Source organism: Strix uralensis, unplaced genomic scaffold (assembly GCF_047716275.1).
Source record: "Strix uralensis isolate ZFMK-TIS-50842 unplaced genomic scaffold, bStrUra1 scaffold_470, whole genome shotgun sequence".
Classification (NCBI taxonomy): Eukaryota; Metazoa; Chordata; class Aves; order Strigiformes; family Strigidae; genus Strix; species Strix uralensis.
In genome coordinates, this window is record NW_027437064.1 from 3402 (window position 1) to 23724 (window position 20323).

A 20323-nucleotide genomic window follows, 5' to 3' on the forward strand; every position below is an offset into this window, starting at 1 on the left:
GGGGGGCGGGGTCAGCCCCACCCTGGGAGGGGCGTGGCCACCTCATAGCCCCTCCCCCACCCCAAAAAAATGGCGGCTCCGCCCCCAAAATGGGGGTCAAACCCCTCCCCCCCCCTCCCCCCCCCCCCAAAAGAAAGAAAATGACACGAGGAGGTCGAGGGGTGGGGGAGGGGCGGGGTGGGGGAGGGGCGAGTTCCCCTTTATTGGCAATAAATAAGCGACGCCGTGGGGCTGCCCCATAGCGCTGGGGGGGGGGGGGGGGGGGGGGGGGAGGGGCCCCATGGCAAGGGGGGGGCTGCCCCATAGCGGTGGGGGAGGGGGAGGGACCGAGCAGCTCTGGGTGTGGGGGAGGGGAGGGGGGTTGGGAGGGGGGGGGGAGGGGAGACCCCGGGGGGTCACTTCCGCTTCTTCCGGGTGTCCTCGGCGTCGCCAGCTGGGGGGGAGGGGGGGGGGGAAGGGGGGACACGGTGACGTCATGGGTCATGTGTCACCCCACCCCCCCCCCCACCCCAACCGCCCCTCCCCCACCCGGCCCCCCCCCCCCCAACCTTAAGTCCTTCCCCCTCCCCCCCCCCCCCCCCATCATCATCCTCATCGGCCACGAGGGGACACGGGGAGGTGGGGGGGGGGACGGGGGACACATTTGGGGGGGGGACAGGGGACACGTGGGGTGACGGTGACACAGCCAGGGGGTGACAGGGGACACATTTGGGGGGGGACAGGGGACAGGGGGGGTGACAGTGACATGGGGGGTGATGGGGACACGTGGGGTGACAGGGGACACAGCCAGGGGGTGACAGGGGACATGGGGGGGGTGGCAGTGACACAGGCAGGGGGTGACAGGGGACACGTGGGGTGACGGTGACACAGCCAGGGGGTGAGGGTGACGTGGGGGGTGACAGGGGACACGTTTAGGGGGTGACAGGGGACATGGGGGGGTCACAGGGGACACGTGGGGTGACGGTGACACAGCCAGGGGGTGGCAGGGGACACATTTGGGGGGGGTGACGATGATGTTGGGGTGACAGGGGGTGACAGTGACATGGGGGTGACGGGGACACGTGTGGTGACAGTGACACAGCCAGGGGGTGACAGGGGACATGGGGGGGGTGGCAGGGGACACATTTAGGGGGTCACAGGGGACAGGGGGGTGACAGTGACATGGGGGGTGATGGGGACACGTGGGGTGACGGTGACACAGCCACGGGGTGAGGGTGACGTGGGGGGTGACAGGGGACACGTTTAGAGGGTGACAGGGGACAGGGGGGGGTGACAGTGACACAGTCAGGGGGTGACAGGGGACATGGGGGGGGTGAGGGTGACATGGGGGGTGACAGGGGACACGTTTAGGGGGGTGACAGGGGACAGGGGGGGTCACAGGGGACACGTGGGTGACAGGGGACACATTTGGGGGGTGACAAGGGACAGGGGGGGTGGCAGTGACACAGTCAGGGGGTGACAGGGGACACGTGGGGCGATGGTGACACGGCCACGGGGTGACAGTGACCCGGGGGGGGTGACAGGGGACAAGGGGGGGTGACAGTGACGCAGCCACGGGGTGACGGGGACACGGGGGGGTGACGGTGACACGTTCATGGGGTGACAGTGACCCGGGGGGGGTGACAGTGACACTGGGGGGGGGGGTGACAGTGACCCGGGGGGTACCTGTGGCCACGCCCGGGGCCGGTGGAGACGCGAGATTTTAGGCTACAAGAGGGGGGAGGGAGATGGCGGTGAGAGGGGGGAGGGGACAGAGATGGGGGAGGGGACACGGGAGGGGACAGGGAGATGGTGGGGACCAGGAGATGGGGGTGGGGACACGGAGGGGACACGGGAGGGGACATGGAGGAGCTGGAGGGGACATGGAGATGGTGGAGACCAGGAGATGGAGGAGGGGACATGGAGGGGACACGGAGATGGTTGAGGGGACACAGGAGGAGATGGAGGGGACAGGGAGGGGACAACCAGGAGATGGAGGGGACCAGGAGATGGAGGAGGGGACACAGGAGGGGACAGGGAGGAGATGGAGGGGACATGGAGGTGGTGGAGACCAGGAGATGATGGTGGGGACATGGAGGGGACACGGGAGGGGACATGGAGGAGATGGAGGGGACAGGGAGATGGAGGAGGGGACACGGGAGGGGACACGGGAGATGGTGGAGGGGACATGGAGGAGATGGAGACCAGGAGATGGTGGTGGGGACATGGAGATGGTTGAGGGGACACGGGAGGAGATGGAGGGGACCAGGAGATGGAGGAGGGGACACGGGAGGGGACAGGGAGGGGACATGGAGATGGTGGAGGGGACATGGGGGAGATGGAGGGGACAGGGAGATGGTGGAGACCAGGAGATGATGGTGGGGACACGGGAGGGGACACAGGAGGGGACATGGAGGAGATGGAGACCAGGAGATGGTGGTGGGGACATGGAGGGGACGTGGAGATGGTTGAGGGGACACGGGAGGGGACAGGGAGGGGACATGGAGCTGCAGGAGGGGACAGGGAGATGGTTGAGGGGACACAGAGGGCACAGGGAGGAGCTGGAGGGGACATGGAGATGGTGGGGACCAGGAGATGATGGTGGGGACATGGAGGGGACACGGAGATGGTTGAGGGGACACGGGAGGAGATGGAGGGGACAGGGAGGGGACATGAGGAGATGGAGGGGACCAGGAGATGGAGGAGGGGACACAGGAGGGGACAGGGAGGAGATGGAGGGGACATGGAGGTGGTGGAGACCAGGAGATGGAGGAGGGGACATGGAGGGGACACGGGAGGGGACATGGAGGAGATGGAGGGGACAGGGAGATGGAGGAGGGGACACGGGAGGGGACACGGGAGATGGTGGAGGGGACATGGAGGGGACAGGGAGGAGATGGAGACCAGGAGATGGTGGTGGGGACATGGAGATGGTTGAGGGGACACGGGAGGAGATGGAGGGGACCAGGAGATGGAGGAGGGGACACGGGAGGGGACAGGGAGGGGACATGGAGATGGTGGAGACCAGGAGATGATGGTGGGGACACGGGAGGGGACACGGGAGGGGACATGGAGGAGATGGAGACCAGGAGATGGTGGTGGGGACATGGAGGGGACATGGAGATGGTTGAGGGGACACGGGAGGGGACAGGGAGGGGACATGGAGCTGCAGGAGGGGACAGGGAGATGGTTGAGGGGACACAGAGGGGACAGGGAGGAGATGGAGGGGACATGGAGATGGTGGGGACCAGGAGATGATGGTGGGGACACAGAGGGGACACGGGAGATGGTGGAGGGGACATGGAGGGGACAGGGAGGAGATGGAGACCAGGAGATGGTGGTGGGGACATGGAGGGGACATGGAGATGGTGGAGGGGACACGGAGCAGATGGAGGGGACAACCAGGACATGGAGGGGACATGGAGATGGTGGAGACCAGGAGATGATGGTGGGGACATGGAGGGGACACGGGAGGGGACAGGGAGGAGCTGGAGGGGACATGGAGATGGTGGTGGGGACACAAAGGGGACAGGGAGGGGACAAAGATGGTGGTGGGGACACGGGAGGGGACACGGGAGGGGACCAGGAGCTGGAGGAGGTGACAGGGAGATGGTGGAGACCAGGAGATGGTGGTGGGGACACGGGAGGGGACAACCAGGAGCTGGTGGGGACCAGGAGCTGGAGGAGGGGACATGGGAGAAGATGGAGGGGACAAAGATGGCGGAGGGACACGGAGGGGCCACGGGAGGGGCCACAGAGGGGGACGGGTGGCAACCAGGAGACGCTGGTGGCAACCAGGTGGTGGAGACGTGGAGATGGGGAGAGGGGACAGCGGGGAGGGAGCGTGGGGGGGATGGAGGGACCCGGTGAGGGTGTCAGTGGCCACGGGGGCTAGTGGTGGCCACGGGGGCCAGTGGTGGCCACCGCTTACCCTCCAGGTAGTTCCTGGCGACGAACTTGAGGGCCTCGTCCAGGAGGATGACGGGGAACGAGATCTTCAGCACCATCAGCCAGTGGGTCAGGTCCAGGGGCGTCAGCTTGAAGATCATCTGCAGGGGGGCCCGGTGGCCGTTAGCCCAGTGGCTACCAACCCCAATGGCCACCAGCCCCACGGCCACCAACCTCCCCCTGGCCACTGAGCTCTCTACGGCCACCCACTGGGATGGTGTCCACCCCCATGGCCACCAACTCTGTGGCCACCAACTCTGTGGCCACCAGCCCTGTGGCCACCAATCTCCTTGTTGGTGGCCACCAACCCCATGGCTACCACCCCCATGGCCACCAACCTCCCCCTGGCCACCGAGCTCTCCATGGCCACCCACTGGGATGGTCTCTACCCCCATGGACACCAGCCCTGTGGCCACCAATCTCCTTGTGGCCACCAACCTTCCCGTGGCCACCAACCCCCCCCAGCCACCATCCCTGATGGCCACCAGCCCTTCCATGGCCACCAGCCCCTCCACGGCCACCAACCCCAACAGCCACCAGCCCTCCGTGGCCACCAACCCTTCCATGGCCACCAATTCCCCCCAGCCACCATCCCTCCATGGCCACCAACTCCAGTGGCCACCAACATCCCCATGGCCACCAACGCCTCCAGCCACCATCCCTGCTGGCCACCAACCCTTCCATGGCCACCAACCCCAACGGCCACCAGCCCTTCCATGGCCACCAGCCTCCCCATGGCCACCAACCCCAATGGCCACCATCCCTCCATGGCCACCAGCCCTCTGTGGCCACCAACCCCAATGGCCACAACCCTTCCATGGCCACCATCCCTCCACGACCACCAACCCCAACGGCCACCAGCCCTCCGTGGCCACCAGCCCCGCCCCGCCGCGAGCCCCCTTACGGGCAGGGGGTCGACGTAGAGGATGACGAAGTGGAGGGACATGGAGAGGCAGATGGATCCCACCAACCAGATGTTGACCCAGGGCGGCATCCGCAGCAGCGATTGGTTCTCTGAGAGGCTGGGGGAGGGACACGGCATGTGGGCGGGGCCACCACGGCCGGGGAGGGGGCCACAGGATGGGCGGGGGGCTACCACGGTGAGGGTGGTGGCCACCATGGTGGGTGTGGTGGTGGAGACGGTGAAGGTGTTGATGGGGGGCCACCATGTGTTGGGGGGGGGGGGGGGGGCCACCACGGGGCAGGTGGGGGGCCACCATGGTGGGGGTGGGGGCCATGGGATGGGAGGGGCCACCACAGGGTGGGTGGTGGCCACCATGGTGGGGGTGAAGGTGTTGATGATGATGATGGTGGTGGTGAAGGGGCAGGGGGGGGCAGGGCATGGGATGTGGGGGTGGGGGGACACCAAGGGTGGGGGTGAGGATGATGATGAAGAGGAGGATGATGAGGGTGACGAGGAGGAGGAGGGTGGGGGTGATGATGATGAAGATGATGATGAGGAGGATGTTGGGGCACCAATGACGATGATGAGGGTGATGAAGATGAGGAGGAGGGTGGGGGTGATGATGATGATGAAGATGATGAGGGGGAGGAGGAGGAGAACAAGTGGGGGGGATGATGATGATGAGGACGTTGGGGGCGCCAACGATGATGATGAGGGTGATGAAGATGAGGAGGAGGGTGGGGGTGATGATGATGATGAAGATGATGATGAAGATGATGAGGGTGATGAGGATGAAGAGGAGGAGAACGAGTGGGCGGGATGATGATGAGGAGGACGTTGGGGGCGCCAACGATGATGATGAGGGTGATGAAGATGAGGAGGAGGGTGGGGGTGATGATGATGATGAAGATGATGATGATGATGAAGATGATGATGAAGATGATGAGGGTGATGATGATGAGGAGGAGAAGAACGAGTGGGCGGGATGATGATGAGGAGGACTTTGGGGGCACCAACGACGATGATGATGAAGACGAGGAGGAGGAGGAGGAGGGTGGGGGTGATGATGATGATGAAGATGATGATGAAGATGATGATGATGATGAAGATGATGAGGGTGATGATGATGAAGAGGAGAAGAACGAGTGGGCGGGATGATGATGAGGAGGACTTTGGGGGCACCAACGATGATGATGATGAAGACGAGGAGGAGGAGGAGGAGGGTGGGGGTGCCCGGAAGGAGGAGGAGGAGGAGGAGGAGGAGGAGGAGGCGCGAGGCCGAAGGCCACCGGTACCTGTTGAGGGCGTTGCACATCTCGATGGTGACGAGCACCGACAGCGCCATGGTCATGGGCACCGGCGACTCGAAGATGTCGCACTCCAGCCCCTCGAACTCCGCGTTGTGCTCCGAGCACTGCATGAAGTGCGTCTGCGGGGGGAGGGGGTGGCCACCGCGTCACGCCCGCTGCTAGCCACCGGGCCACCACCCAACCGGGCCACCACCCACGGGGCCACCAGCTGAGAGGGGTTGGGGGGGGGGGGACACGCAGAGAGCTCGGGGTCATGGCGGGGGTGGGAGGGGTTGTGGTGGGGATGTTGGGGCTACCAGGAAGACCTTGGGGCTACCGTGGGGATGGTGGGACCACTGTGAAGATCTTGGGGTCATCGCAGGGACCTTTGGGCCAGCATGAAGACCTCTGGGCTACCATGAGGATGGTGGGACTACCATGAAGACCTTGGAGCCATCACAGGGACCTTTGGGCTACCATGGGGATGGTGGGACCACTGTGAAGACCTTGGGGCCATCACAGGGACCTTGGGGCCACCATGAAGCCCTTGGGGCTACCATGGGGATGGTGGGACCACCGTGAAGACCTTGGGGCCATCACAGGGACCTTGGGGCCACCATGAAGACCTTGGGGCCATCACAGGGACCTTGGGGCCACCATGAAGCCCTTGGGGCTACCATGGGGATGGTGGGACCACCGTGAAGACCTTGGGGCCATCACAGGGACCTTGGGGCCACCATGAAGACCTTGGGGCCATCACAGGGACCTTGGGGCTACCATGAAGCCCTTGGGGCTACCATGGGGATGGTGGGACCACCATGAAGACCTTGGGGCCATCACAGCGACCTTTGGGCCACCATGAAGACCTTTGGGCTACCATGGGGATGGTGGGACCACTGTGAAGACCTTGAGGCCATCACAGGGACCTTTGGACTACCAGGAAGACCTTTGGGCTACCATGGGGATGGTGGGACCACCATGAAGACCTTGGGGCCATCACAGGGACCTTTGGGCCACCATGAAGACCTTTGGGCTACCATGGGGATGGTGGGACTACCACGAAAACCTTGGGGCCATCACAGGGACCTTTGGGCCACCATGAAGACCTTTGGGCTACCATGGGGATGGTGGGACCACTGTGAAGACCTTGAGGCCATCACAGGGACCTTTGGACTACCAGGAAGACCTTTGGGCTACCATGGGGATGGTGGGACCACCATGAAGACCTTGGGGCCATCACAGGGACCTTTGGGCCACCATGAAGACCTTTGGGCTACCATGGGGATGGTGGGACTACCACGAAAACCTTGGGGCCATCACAGGGACCTTTGGGCCACCATGAAGACCTTTGGGCTACCATGGGGGTGGCAGGGCCATCACAAGGACCTTGGGGCCACCACGGGATGATGGGGACCCGGGGGTCACCATGGGGGTGACAGGGCCACCACGTGGCCCTTGGGGCCACCACGGCATCATGGGGACTTTGGGGTTACCTCGGGGATCTCAGGGCTACCTCAGGGACCTCGGGGCCACCACGGGGCTACCTCGGGGCCACCTGGGGGTGGCCCAGGACTCACCAGCTGGTGGTAGGTGACGCTGGGCCCGTCCTCGGCGTAGAGGAACCACCAAGCGGCCGCGCCCACGGTGGCCGCGCCCACGTAACCTGGGGGGGGGGGAGGGGCCAGTGAGCCGGGGGCCACCACGGGGGGTCTAGGAAGGGGCCACCGCAGGGGGTTCCAAGTGGCCACCACCATGGAGAGCTAAAAGGGGCCACCACGGAGATCTCCAAGTGGCCACCCCCCCGTGGGTCTAGAAAGGGCCACTATGGGGGTCTAGAGCGGGCCACCATGGAGATCTCCAAGTAGCCACCACCCTGCGGGTCTAGAAGGGGCCACCACGGAAATCTCCAAGTGGCCACCACGAGATATCCAAGTGGCCACCACCCTACAGGTCTAGAAGAGGCCACCGTGGGGGTCTAGAAGGGGCCACCACGGAGATCTCCAAGTGGCCACCGTCCCAGGGGTCTAGAAAGGGCCACCATGGGGGTCTAGATGGGGCCACCACAGAGATCTCTAAGTAGCCACCACCCTTTGGGTCTAGAAAGGGCCACCCCAGAGATCTCCAAGTGGCCACTGCCCCAGGGGTCTAGAAGAGGCCACCATGGGCATCTAGAAGGGGCCACCATGCAGCTCTCCAAGTGGCCACCACCCTACACCTCTAGAAAGGGCCACCCCGGAGATCTCCAAGTGGCCACTGCCTCAGGGGTCTAAAAAGGGCCACCACAGAGATTTCCAAGTGGCCACCACCCCAGGGGTCTAGAAGAGGCCACCATGGGCATCTAGAAGGGGCCACCATGGAGATCTCCAAGTGGCCACCACCCTACAGCTCTAGAAGACGCCACCCTACACCTCTAGAAAGGGCCACCCTGGAGATCTCCAAGTGGCCACTGCCCCAGGGGTCTAGAAAAGGCCACCATGGACATCTAGAAGGGGCCACCATGCAGCTCTCCAAGTAGCCACCACCCTACAGCTCTAGAAGAGGCCACCCTGGGGCTCTAGAAGGGGCCACCATGGAGATCGCTAAGTAGTCACCACCCTTTGGGTCTAGAAAGGGCCACCCCAGAGATCTCCAAGTGGCCACCATGCAGCTCTCCAAGTAGCCACCACCCTACAGCTCTAGAAGAGGCCACCCTACACCTCTAGAAAGGGCCACCCCGGAGATCTCCAAGTGGCCACTGCCCCAGGGGTCTAGAAGAGGCCACCATGGGCATCTAGAAGGGGCCACCATGGAGATCTCCAAGTGGCCACCATGCAGCTCTCCAAGTGGCCACCACCCTACAGCTCTAGAAAGGGCCACCCCAGAGATCTCCAAGTGGCCACTGCCCCAGGGGTCTAAAAAGGGCCACCACAGAGATCTCCAAGTGGCCACCATGCAGCTCTCCAAGTGGCCACCACCCTACACCTCTAGAAAGGGCCACCCCGGAGATCTCCAAGTGGCCACTGCCCCAGGGGGGGTCTGTCAGTCCGTTCCCGGGGCCACCCCGCGGCGCCGTGGCCAGTGGCTCTCACCGCCGATGGCCAGGTAGCGGAAGAAGAGCCACCCGCTGATGAGCGGCTCCTTGGGGCTGCGCGGGGGCTTGTCCATGATGTCCAGGTCGGGCGGGTTGAAGCCCAACGCGGTGGCCGGTAGCCCGTCGGTCACCAGGTTCACCCAGAGCAGCTGCACCGGGATCAGCGCCTCCGGTAGCCCCAGCGCCGCCGTCAGGAAGATACTGGGAGGGGTGGGGGTGGGGGTCACGGTGGGGGGGGGGTTACTGGGAGAGACTGGGGGGCACTGGGAGGGCGGAGGGAGGTGGGACTGGGGGGGAATGGGAAAGGCTGGGGAGCACTGGGGGGACTGGGAGAGACTGGGGGGCACTGGGAGAGACTGGGGGGCACTGGGGGGACTGGGAGAGATGGGACTGGGGGCACTGGGAGAGACTGGAGGGCACTGGGAGAGACTGGGGGGCACTGGGGGAACTGGGAGAGACTGGGGGGAACTGGGAGAGACTGGGGGGCACTGGGAGGGCGGAGGGAGATGGGACTGGGGGGAATGGGAAAGGCTGGGGAGCACTGGGGGCACTGGGAGAGACTGGGGGGCACTGGGAGAGACTGGGGGGCACTGGGGGGACTGGGAGAGATGGGACTGGGGGGACTGGGAGAGACTGGAGGGCACTGGGGGCACTGGGAGAGACTGGGAGAGACTGGGGGAGATGGGACTGAGGGGAATAGGAGAGACTGGGGGGACTGGGAGGGCTGGGGAAGATGGGACTGGGGATACTGGGAGAGACTGGAGGGCACTGGGGGGACTGGGAAAGACTGGGGGGCACTGGGGGGACTGGGAGAGACTGGGGGACACTGGGAGAGACTGGGGGGACTGGGGGAGATGGGACTGGGGGGAATGGGGGGGACTGGGACAGACTGGGGGGCACTGGGGGGCTGGGGGAGGTGGGACTGGGGAGAATGGGAGAGACTGGGGTGAACTGGGGTGAACTGGGAGGAACTGGGAGGAACTGGGCAACTTCGGGTAGATTGAGGGGATCTGGGTCTGGGACAGGGACTGGGACAGGAGGGAGCTGGAGCAACTGGTGGGACTGGGAAGAACTGGGGGATCGGGCAGGAATAGAGGCAAGCTGTGGAGACGGCGGGGTGGCGGGGAGGGGGCACTGGGATGAACTGGGAGGCACTGGGAGGCCGTCGGGGTCTCACCAGACCACCTCGCCGACGTTGGAGGAGATGAGGTAGCGGATGAACTGCTTCATGTTGTTGTAGATGGCCCGTCCCTCCTCCACGGCCGCCACGATGGTGGAGAAGTTGTCGTCGGCCAGGACCATCTCGGAGGCCGTTTTGGCCACGGCCGTGCCCGAGCCCATGGCGATGCCGATCTCGGCCTTCTTCAGCGCCGGCGCGTCGTTCACCCCGTCCCCCGTCTGCGAGGGGGGGGCCACCGGGGGGGGGGGTGTGGGGTCAGCCAAGGGGGTGTGGGGTCAACCAAGGGGGTGGGGGGTCAACCAAAGGGGTCAACTTAAGGGTGGGGGGTCAACTAAAGGGTCAACTCAAGGGTGGGGGGGTCAACCGAGGGGGTGGGGGTCAACCAGGGGGGTGGGGGGGTCAACCCAAGGATCAACTCAAGGGTGGGGGGTCAACCAAGGGAGTGGGGGTCAACCAAAGGGGTCAACTCAAGGGTGGGGGGTCAACCAAGGGGGTGGGGGGATCAACCAAGGGGTCAACACAAGGGTGGGGGGTCAACCCAAGGGTCAACTCAAGGGTGGGGGGTCAACCAAGGGGGTGGGGGTCAACCAAAGGCTCAACTCAAGGTGGGGGGGTCAACCAAGGGGGTGGGGGGGTCAACCAAAGGGTCAACTCAAGGGTGGGGGGGTCAACCAAGGGGGTGGGGGTCAACCAAAGGGTCAACTCAAGGGTGGGGGGTCAACCAAGGGGGTGGGGGTCAACCAAAGGGTCAACTCAAGGGTGGGGGGTCAACCAAGGGGGTGGGGGTCAACCAAAGGGTCAACTCAAGGGTGGGGGGGTCAACCGAGGGGGTGGGGGTCAACCAAAGGGTCAACTCAAGGGTGGGGGGGTCAACCAAGGGGGTGGGGGTCAACCAAAGGGTCAACTCAAGGGTGGGGGGGTCAACCGAGGGGGTGGGGGTCAACCAAAGGGTCAACTCAAGGGTGGGGGGGTCAACCGAGGGGGTGGGGGTCAACCAGGGGGGTGGGGGGGTCAACCAAGGGGTCAACACAAGGGTGGGGGGTCAACCCAAGGGTCAACTCAAGGGTGGGGGGGTCAACCAAGGCTTGGTGGGGGGTCAACTCAAGAGTAGGAGAATCAACCACATCAAGATCAATGATGGACCCCCAAAACCACGTCAGACCAGTGGTGGATCTCCAAAACCACGTCAGCTCGATGGTGGACCCCCAAAACCACCTCAAATCAGTGGTGGACCCCCAAAACCATGTCAGCTCGATGGTGGACCCCCAAAACCATGTCAGCTCAATGGTGGACCCCCAAAACTACGTCAACTTGATGGTGGACCCCCAAAACCATGTCAGCTCGATGGTAGACCCCCAAAACTACGTCAAATCAGTGGTGGACCCCCAAAACCATGTCAGCTCAATGGTGGACCCCCAAAACCACGTCAACTTGATGGTGGACCCCCAAAACCACATCAAATCAGTGGTGGACCCCCAAAACTACGTCAACTTAATGGTGGACCCCCAAAACCATGTCAGCTCAATGGTGGACCCCCAAAACCACCTCAAATCAGTGGTGGACCCCCAAAACCACGTCAGCTCGATGGTGGACCCCCAAAACCATGTCAAATCAGTGGTGGACCCCCAAAACCACGTCAGCTCGATGGTAGACCCCCAAAACTACGTCAAATCAGTGGTGGAGCCCCCAAAACCCCCATCAGGTCGCCGGGGATGGGACAATGGGGACCCCCAAGTGTCCTCCCCCCCTGGCCCTCACCATGGCGGTGATCTCGTCGAAGGACTGGAGGAACTCGACGATCTTGGACTTGTGGGTGGGCTCGACGCGGGCGAAGCAGCAGGCGCGGCGACAGGCCTCCCGCTGCTCGGCCGGGGGCAGGTCATCGAACTCCCGACCCGTGTAGGCCCGGCCCGTGACCTCCTCTTCCTCGCTGAAGATGCCGATGCGGCGGCAGATGGCGATGGCCGTGCCCTTGTTGTCCCCCGTGATCATGATGACGCGGATACCGGCGTCGCGACACAAGTGGATGGAGCCCATCACCTCCTTCCGGGGTGGGTCCAACATCCCCACGCAGCCCACGAAGGTCAAGTCCACCTTGAGGAGAAGGTTGGGGGATGGGGGGAGGGGGGAGGAGGTGGGGACGAGGCTCCGTGACCCCCAAAATGGCGACAAAAGAGCCACCCCGGGGGAGGTTTCTGGGATCAAGTGGCCCCGAGAAGGGACCTCGGACGCGCGCGTAAGAGCGGGGGGACCCCCCCCCCGGAGAAGGTTTGATGTGGAGGGATGGGTGGGAAGAGCCCCAAAATGGGACCTTCTACACCATGATAGGACCAAAAAAATCCCCATGGGAAGGTTTTATGTGGGGAAATTGGTGGAAAAAAACCAAAAAGGGGATGTTCTACACCATGATAGGCCCAAGGAACCCCCAAAAAAGGTGTTTTGGGGCCCTGTAGGTTGAAGAACCTCAAGGAGGAGCCATCAGACACCCCAAAGGCCCAAGAACCTCCAAAAAAAGGTGTTTTGGGGCCCTGTAGGTTGAAGAACCTCAAGGAGGGGCCCTCGGGCACCCCAAAGGCCCAAAGAACCCCCCAAAAAAGGTGTTTTGGGGCCCTATAGGACGAAGAACCTCAAGGAGGGGCCCTCAGACACCCCAAAGGCCCAAAGAACCCCCAAAAAAAGGTGTTTTGGGGCCCTGTAGGTTGAAGAACCTCAAGGAGGAGCCCTCAGACACCCCAAAGGCCCAAGAATCCCCAAAAAAGGTGTTTTGGGGCCCTGTAGGTTGAAGAACCTCAAGGAGGAGCCATCAGACACCCCAAAGGCCCAAGAAACCCCCCAAAAAAGGTGTTTTGGGGCCCTGTAGGTTGAAGAACCTCAAGGAGGAGCCCTCAGACACCCCAAAGGCCCAAGAATCCCCAAAAAAGGTGTTTTGGGGCCCTGTAGGTTGAAGAACCTCAAGGAGGGGCCCTCGGACACCCCAAAGGCCCAAAGAACCCCCCAAAAAAGGTGTTTTAGGGCTCTATAGGACCAAAAACCCTGAAGAAAGGACCTTACACACCCCTGAAGCCCCAAGAAACCCCCCAAAAAAGGTGTTTTGGGGCCCTGTAGGTTGAAGAACCTCAAGGAGGAGCCATCAGACACCCCAAAGGCCCAAGAAACCCCCCAAAAAAGGTGTTTTGGGGCCCTGTAGGTTGAAGAACCTCAAGGAGGGGCCCTCAGACACCCCAAAGGCCCAAGAAACCCCCAAGAAAGGTCTTGTAGGGCCCTACGGGATGAAGAACCTCAAGGAGGAGCCATCAAAGGCCCAAGGAACCCCCCCGAGAAGGTTCTCCAGGACCCTGAGAAGGTCTCACAGGGGTCCACGTTGCCCTCCCCCCCCCAAATCACCTCGTACTCGACGAACTTGGTGGAGTCCTCGAGGACCATGTCCTCCTTCTTGGGGGGGGTGTCACGCGTGGCCAGGGCCAGGCAGCGCAGGGTGTCGCGGCCGGTGCCCCACTCCTTGATGACGGCCAAGATCTTCTCCTTGACGACCGGCGTCAGCGGCACCCGGGCCGTGCCCACCCGCACGTAGCTGCAGCGGTCGATGACGCCCTCGGGGGCGCCCTGAGGGGGCGGGGAGGGGCGGTCAAGGGTGGCGGGGGAGGGAAAAAGGGGACGTGGGGGGGGTGTGGGGAAGGATACGGTGGGGATGGGGCGGAGGGATATGGTGGGGATGGGGTGAGGGGAGTTGGGGATGCGGTGGAGGGATATGGGGGCGTGGGGTGAGGGGACATGGGGGTGTGGCGGAGGGATATGGGGGTGTGGGGTGAGGGGACACAGGGACGTGGGGTGAGGGGACTCAGGGATGGGGCGGAGGGACACGGGGATGTGGGGAGGGGACACGGGGATGTGGCAAAAGGACACGAAGATGTGGGGAGGGGACACAAGGACATGGGGAGGGGACACAGGGACGTGGCAAAAGGACACGAGGACATGGGGAGGGGACACGAAGATGTGGGGAGGGGACACGGGGACGTGGGGAGGGGACATGGGGACGTGGGGAGGGGACACGAAGATGTGGGGAGGGGACACGGGGACATGGGGAGGGGACACAAGGATGTGGCAAAAGGACAGGAGGACGTGGGGAGGGGACACAGGGACGTGGGGAGGGGACACAAGGATGTGGGGAGGGGACAGGGGGACATGGGGAGGGGACATGGGGACGTGGGGAGGGGACACAAGGACGTGGCAAAAGGACATGAAGATGTGGGGAGGGGACACAAGGACATGGGGAGGGGACACGGGGACGTGGGGAGGGGACACAAGGACATGGGGAGGGGACACAAGGACATGGGGAGGGGACACGGGGACGTGGGGAGGGGACACAGGGATGTGGCAAAAGGACAGGAGGACGTGGGGAGGGGACACGAAGATGTGGGGAGGGGACACAAGGACGTGGGGAGGGGACACGGGGACGTGGCAAAAGGACACGAGGACATGGGGAGGGGACACGAAGATGTGGGGAGGGGACACGGGGACGTGGGGAGGGGACATGGGGACGTGGGGAGGGGACATGGGGACGTGGGGAGGGGACACAAGGACGTGGCAAAAGGACATGAAGATGTGGGGAGGGGACACAAGGACATGGGGAGGGGACACAAGGACATGGGGAGGGGACACGGGGACGTGGGGAGGGGACACAAGGACATGGGGAGGGGACACAAGGACATGGGGAGGGGACACGGGGACGTGGGGAGGGGACACAGGGATGTGGCAAAAGGACAGGAGGACGTGGGGAGGGGACACGAAGATGTGGGGAGGGGACACAAGGACGTGGGGAGGGGACACGGGGACGTGGCAAAAGGACACGAGGACATGAGGAGGGGACACAAGGACGTGGCAAAAGGACATGAAGACGTGGGGAGGGGACATGGGGACGTGGGGAGGGGACACAAGGACATGGGGAGGGGACACAGGGACATGGGGAGGGGACACAGGGACGTGGGGAGGGGACACAGAGACGTGGGGAGGGGACACAGAGACGTGGCCACCAACTCCCGGTGCCGGGCCACGGCGCCGCGTCAGAAGGACACAAGGACTCGGAGACGCGCCACGAGGCCGCGGCGATGGAGCCCACGAGGCCGCGGGGAGGGGACCCGGGGCCACGGCGCCCTCGTGGTCCAGGAAGCCACATCCGTGGCCCCTCCCCCCGCCGTGGCTCACCTTGACGAACATCTTGTTGCCCACGGCGGCCCGCGAGGCCTTGGCCGGCGAGCAGTAGACCGACATGGACTTGCGGTCGCGGGAGAACTCGAGGGTGAACTCCTTCCTCATCAGCTGCTTGATGACCTGGGGAGGGGCCACGTGGTGACGCCGGGGGTGGTGGTGGCCACCACGGGGTGACGAGGGGCTACCACGAGGGGGTGGGGGGGGCCACCGGGACTCACGGAGTTGCAGGCGTTGGCCCGTTCCACCTTGGAGAGGTTGCGGACGTCGGTGTTGAAGACGTTCATCTTCTCCACCAGACACGTCAACGCCGTCTCCGTGGCCTCGCCCACCTTCTCGTAGACGCCCTTGGACTTGGGGACACGGTTGGGGGGGTGTCACCGTTGGGGGGGGGTGGTGACACCGTTTTGGGGACACGAAGGGGGGACGGGGGACACACGTGGTGGCACCTCGTTGTAGTCGAGGGAGGAGTCGTTGCAGAGGGCGCAGATGGTGGCCAGTTCCACCAACCCGTCGTATTGTCCCGCCTTCACCACCTTCTCCTGCTTCAGCCTTGGGGACACGTTTGGGGACATTTGGTGGCACTTCGAGGTGGGGGAGGGTGTCCCACCACCACCACCCTGGGTGGCCAAGGACCACCTGAGATTCCACCCCCCACCCCCACCCCCCGTTGTGTCCTGGGAGCTTTTGACGCCCCCTTGGGTGTCCCCGTGATGTCCCCGTGATGTCCCCGTGGGTGTCCCCAAGGACCCCCCGATGTCCCCTTGGGTGCCCCAACGTCCCCAGTGACCCCCAACACCCCCTCAGACACCCCAATGTCCCCAAAGACCCCTTGACACCCCGTTGGGTGCCCCCATGATGTCCCCAAGGACCCCCCGATGTCCCCTTGGGTGCCCCAACGTCCCCAGTGACCCCCAACACCCCCTCGGGCACCCCAATGTCCCCGACACCCCCTCAGGCACCCCAATGTCCCCAAGGACCCCCCGATGTCCCCTCAGGCACCCCAATGTCCCCGACACCCCCTCAGGCACCCCAATGTCCCCAAGGACCCCTTGACACCCCATTGGGTGACCCAACGTCCCCTTGACACCCCCTCGGGCACCCCAATGTCCCCAAGGACCCCCTGATGTCCCCTCAGGCACCCCAATGTCCCCAAGGACCCCCCGATGTCCCCTCGGGCACCCCAATGTCCCCGACACCCCCTCAGGCACCCCAATGTCCCCAAGGACCCCCCGATGTCCCCTCAGGCACCCCAATGTCCCCGACACCCCCTCGGGCACCCCAATGTCCCCAAGGACCCCCCGATGTCCCCTCAGGCACCCCAATGTCCCCAAGGACCCCCCAATGTCCCCTCGGGCACCCCAATGTCCCCGACACCCTCTCGGGCACCCCAATGTCCCCAAGGACCCCCCGATGTCCCCTCAGGCACCCCAATGTCCCCAACTCCCTCCCCCCCCCCAAACACCCCCCCAACGTCCGTCACCAACGTGGGAGCCCCAAGAAACGTCGTTACCGACCCCAGGGAGGGGGGTGGGGACCCCCAAAGCAGGGAGGGGGGAGGGTCCCCAGGGTGTTGGGGTGGGGGGGGACATAGGGACCCCCCCAAAAAAAGGGGGTTCGGGGTGGGGGGGGGTCACTCACACGTCACCCTCGGGGGCGTAAGTGGAGCCGGTGATGGAGAATTCGTTGAGGGCGCAGACGTCCCCCTCCACCTTGTCCACCACGAACATCTGGGGGGGCGGGAAAAGGGGGTTCAGGGGGGTCCCCAAAGGGAGGTGGGGACCCCCCAAGGGGGAGGGTGGGGGTCCCTGGGGAGGGTGAGGCACCCAGGGGTGTCAGGGGGTGGGGGGAGAAGGAGGGGGGGGAGGTTAAAGGTGGGGAGGGGGGGGGGGGAGGGCAAGGGGGGGGGGAAAGGGGGTTCTGGGGGGTGTTGGGGGGTCGCAAGGGGGTGGGGGGGGGGCCAAGGGACATTGGGGGCACCCGGAGGGACATTGGGGCACCCAAGGGGACATGGGGGGGACGTTGGGGCACCCAGAGGGACATTGGGGGACCCAAAGGGACATTGGGGCACCCAGAGGGGACATGGGGGGACATTCGGTCACCCAAGGGACATTGGGGCACCCAGAGCGACATTGGGGGATGTTGGGGCACCCAAAGGGACATTGGAGCACCCAGAGGGACATTGGGGCACCCAGAGGGACATGGGGGGGTGTTGGGGCACCCAAGGGGACATTGGGGGGGACATTGGGGCACCCAAGGGACATTGGGGGGGACATTGGGGCACCCAAGGGGACATGGGGGGACATTGGGGCACCCAAGGGACATTGGGGCACCCAGAGCGACATTGGGGCACCCAAAGGGACATTGGGGGGGACATTGGGGCACCCAGAGGGACATTGGGGGATATTGGGGCACCCAAAGGGACATTGGAGCACCCAGAGGGACATTGGGGCACCCAGAGGGACATGGGGGGGTGTTGGGGCACCCAAGGGGACATGGGGGGGACATTGGGGCACCCAGAGAGGACATGGGGGGACATTGGGGCACCCAAGGGACATTGGGGCACCCAGAGGGACATTGGGGGATGTTGGGGCACCCAAGGGGACATTGGGGGGGACATTGGGGCACCCAAAGGGACACAGGGGGATGTTGGGGCACCCAAGGGACATTGGGGCACCCAGAGGGACATGGGGGGGACGTTGGGGCACCCAAGGGGACACGGGGGGACATTGGGGCACCCAGAGGGACATTGGGGGGGACATTGGGGCACCCAAGGGGACATGGGGGGGACATTCGATCACCCAAAGGGACATTGGGGCACCCAGAGGGACATGGGGGGGACATTCGGGCACCCAAGGGGACATTGGGGCACCCAGAGCGACATTGGGGCACCCAAAGGGACATTGGGGGGGACATTGGAGCACCCAGAGGGACATTGGGGCACCCAAGGGGACATGGGGGGACGTTGGGGCACCCAAAGGGACATTGGGGGACATTAGGGCACCCAGAGGGACACAGGGTGATGTTGGGGCACCCAAGGGGACATGGGGGGACATTGGGGCACCCAAGGGACATTGGGGGGGACATTGGGGCACCCAAGGGACATTGGGGGACATTGGGGCACCCAGAGGGACGTTGGGGCACCCAAAGGGACATTGGGGCACCCAAAGGGACATTGGGGGGGACATTGGGGCACCCAAGGACGGAGCTGTGGGCCCCGGCAGTGGGAGGGCGGGTGGGTGGGTACTGAGGGGTGGGGGGCGTGTCCCGCGCTGGCCCCGCCCACCTTGCAGACCGACATCTGATTGGTGGTCAGGGTGCCCGTCTTGTCGGAGCAGATGACCGAGGTGCAGCCCAGGGTCTCCACCGAGGGGAGGCTGCGCACGATGGCGTTCTTCTTGGCCATGCGCCGCGTGCCCAGCGCCAGGCACGTCGTGATCACGGCCGGGAGCCCTGCGGCCAGCGGCAACCTCAGACCCGCGGCCACCGGATCCGCCCGGGTGGCTACCGGATCCGTGGGGCGGCTACCAGCTCCCGAAACTCACTTATCGGCCCCCAAAACGCGGCTATCGGCTGCCAAAATGCAGCTAGCGGCTCTTAAAACGTGGCTACCGGCCCTAAAATGTGGCTACTGGTTCCTAAAATGTGGCTACCGGTTTCCAAAATGTGGCTACTGGTTCACAAAACGTGACTACTGGCTTCTAAAATGTGGCTACTGGTGCCAAAGTGCAGCTATCGGCTCCCAAAATGGAGCTACCAGCTCTTAAAACATGGCTACCGGCCCTAAAATGTGGCTACTGGTTCCAAAAATGTGGCTACCAGTTCACAAAATGTGGCTACTGGTTCCTGAAACGTGGCTACTGCCTTCTAAAATGTGGCTACTGGCCCCAAAATGCAGCTCCTGGCTCCCAAAATGCAGCTACTGGCTCTCAAAATGTAGCTATCGGCTTCTAAAATGTGGCTACTGGCCCCAAAATGTGGCTACCAGTTCCCAAAATGTGGCTACTGGCTTCTAAAATGTGGCTACCGGCCCTAAAATGTGGCTACCGGGTCCCAAAATTGGCTACTGGCTTCTAAAATGTGGTTACTGGTCCCAAAATGCAGCTCCTGGCTCCCAAAATGCAGCTAGCGGCTCTTAAAACGTGGCTACTGGCACCAAAATGAGGCTACCGGTTCCTAAAATGTGGCTACCGGGTCCCAAAATTGGCTACTGGTTCCTGAAATGTGGCTACTGGCTTCTAAAATGTGGCTAACTGGCCCCAAAACGCGGCTATCAGCTCCCGAAATGTAGCTATTGGCTTCTAAAACGTGGCTACCGGCCCCAAAATGTGGCTACCGGTTCCAAAAATGTGGCTACCAGTTCATAAAATGTGGCTGCTGGTTCCTGAAATGTGGCTACTGCCTTCTAAAATGTGGCTACTGGTGCCAAAGTGCAGCTATTGGCTCCCAAAATGCAGCTAGCGGCTCTTAAAACGTGGCTACCGGCCCCAGAATGTGGCAACTGGTTCCCAAAATGCGGCTACTGGTTCCAAAAATGTGGCTACTGGTTCCTGAAATGTGGCTACTGGCTTCTAAAATGTGGCTACTGGCCCCAAAATGCAGCTACTGAGTCCTGAAATGCAGCTACTGGCCCCAAAATCTAGCTACTGGCTCCTAAGACATGGCTACCGGCCCCAAACTGTGGCTACCAGTACCCAAAATGTGGCTACTGGTTCATGAAACGTGACTACTGGCTTCTAAAATGTGGC

General features: G+C 63.5%; 1 protein-coding gene across 1 annotated transcript in view; it reads right to left on the reverse strand.

The window, feature by feature from the left end:
• Positions 1-365: 365 nt before the first annotated feature.
• ATP2A1 (ATPase sarcoplasmic/endoplasmic reticulum Ca2+ transporting 1) overlaps positions 366-20323 on the reverse strand; it is a gene marked incomplete at its 5' end in the record, with an annotated part of 31022 nt that continues 11064 nt past the window's right edge. Inside the window, 15 exon segments of the mRNA XM_074858004.1 lie at positions 366-433; positions 1666-1707; positions 3911-4028; positions 4832-4949; positions 6127-6260; positions 7698-7783; positions 9189-9391; positions 10368-10588; positions 12129-12464; positions 13755-13973; positions 15573-15698; positions 15797-15928; positions 16025-16127; positions 17217-17305; positions 18862-19028. Of these exon segments, the coding sequence (XP_074714105.1) occupies positions 1703-1707; positions 3911-4028; positions 4832-4949; positions 6127-6260; positions 7698-7783; positions 9189-9391; positions 10368-10588; positions 12129-12464; positions 13755-13973; positions 15573-15698; positions 15797-15928; positions 16025-16127; positions 17217-17305; positions 18862-19028 (2057 nt within the window).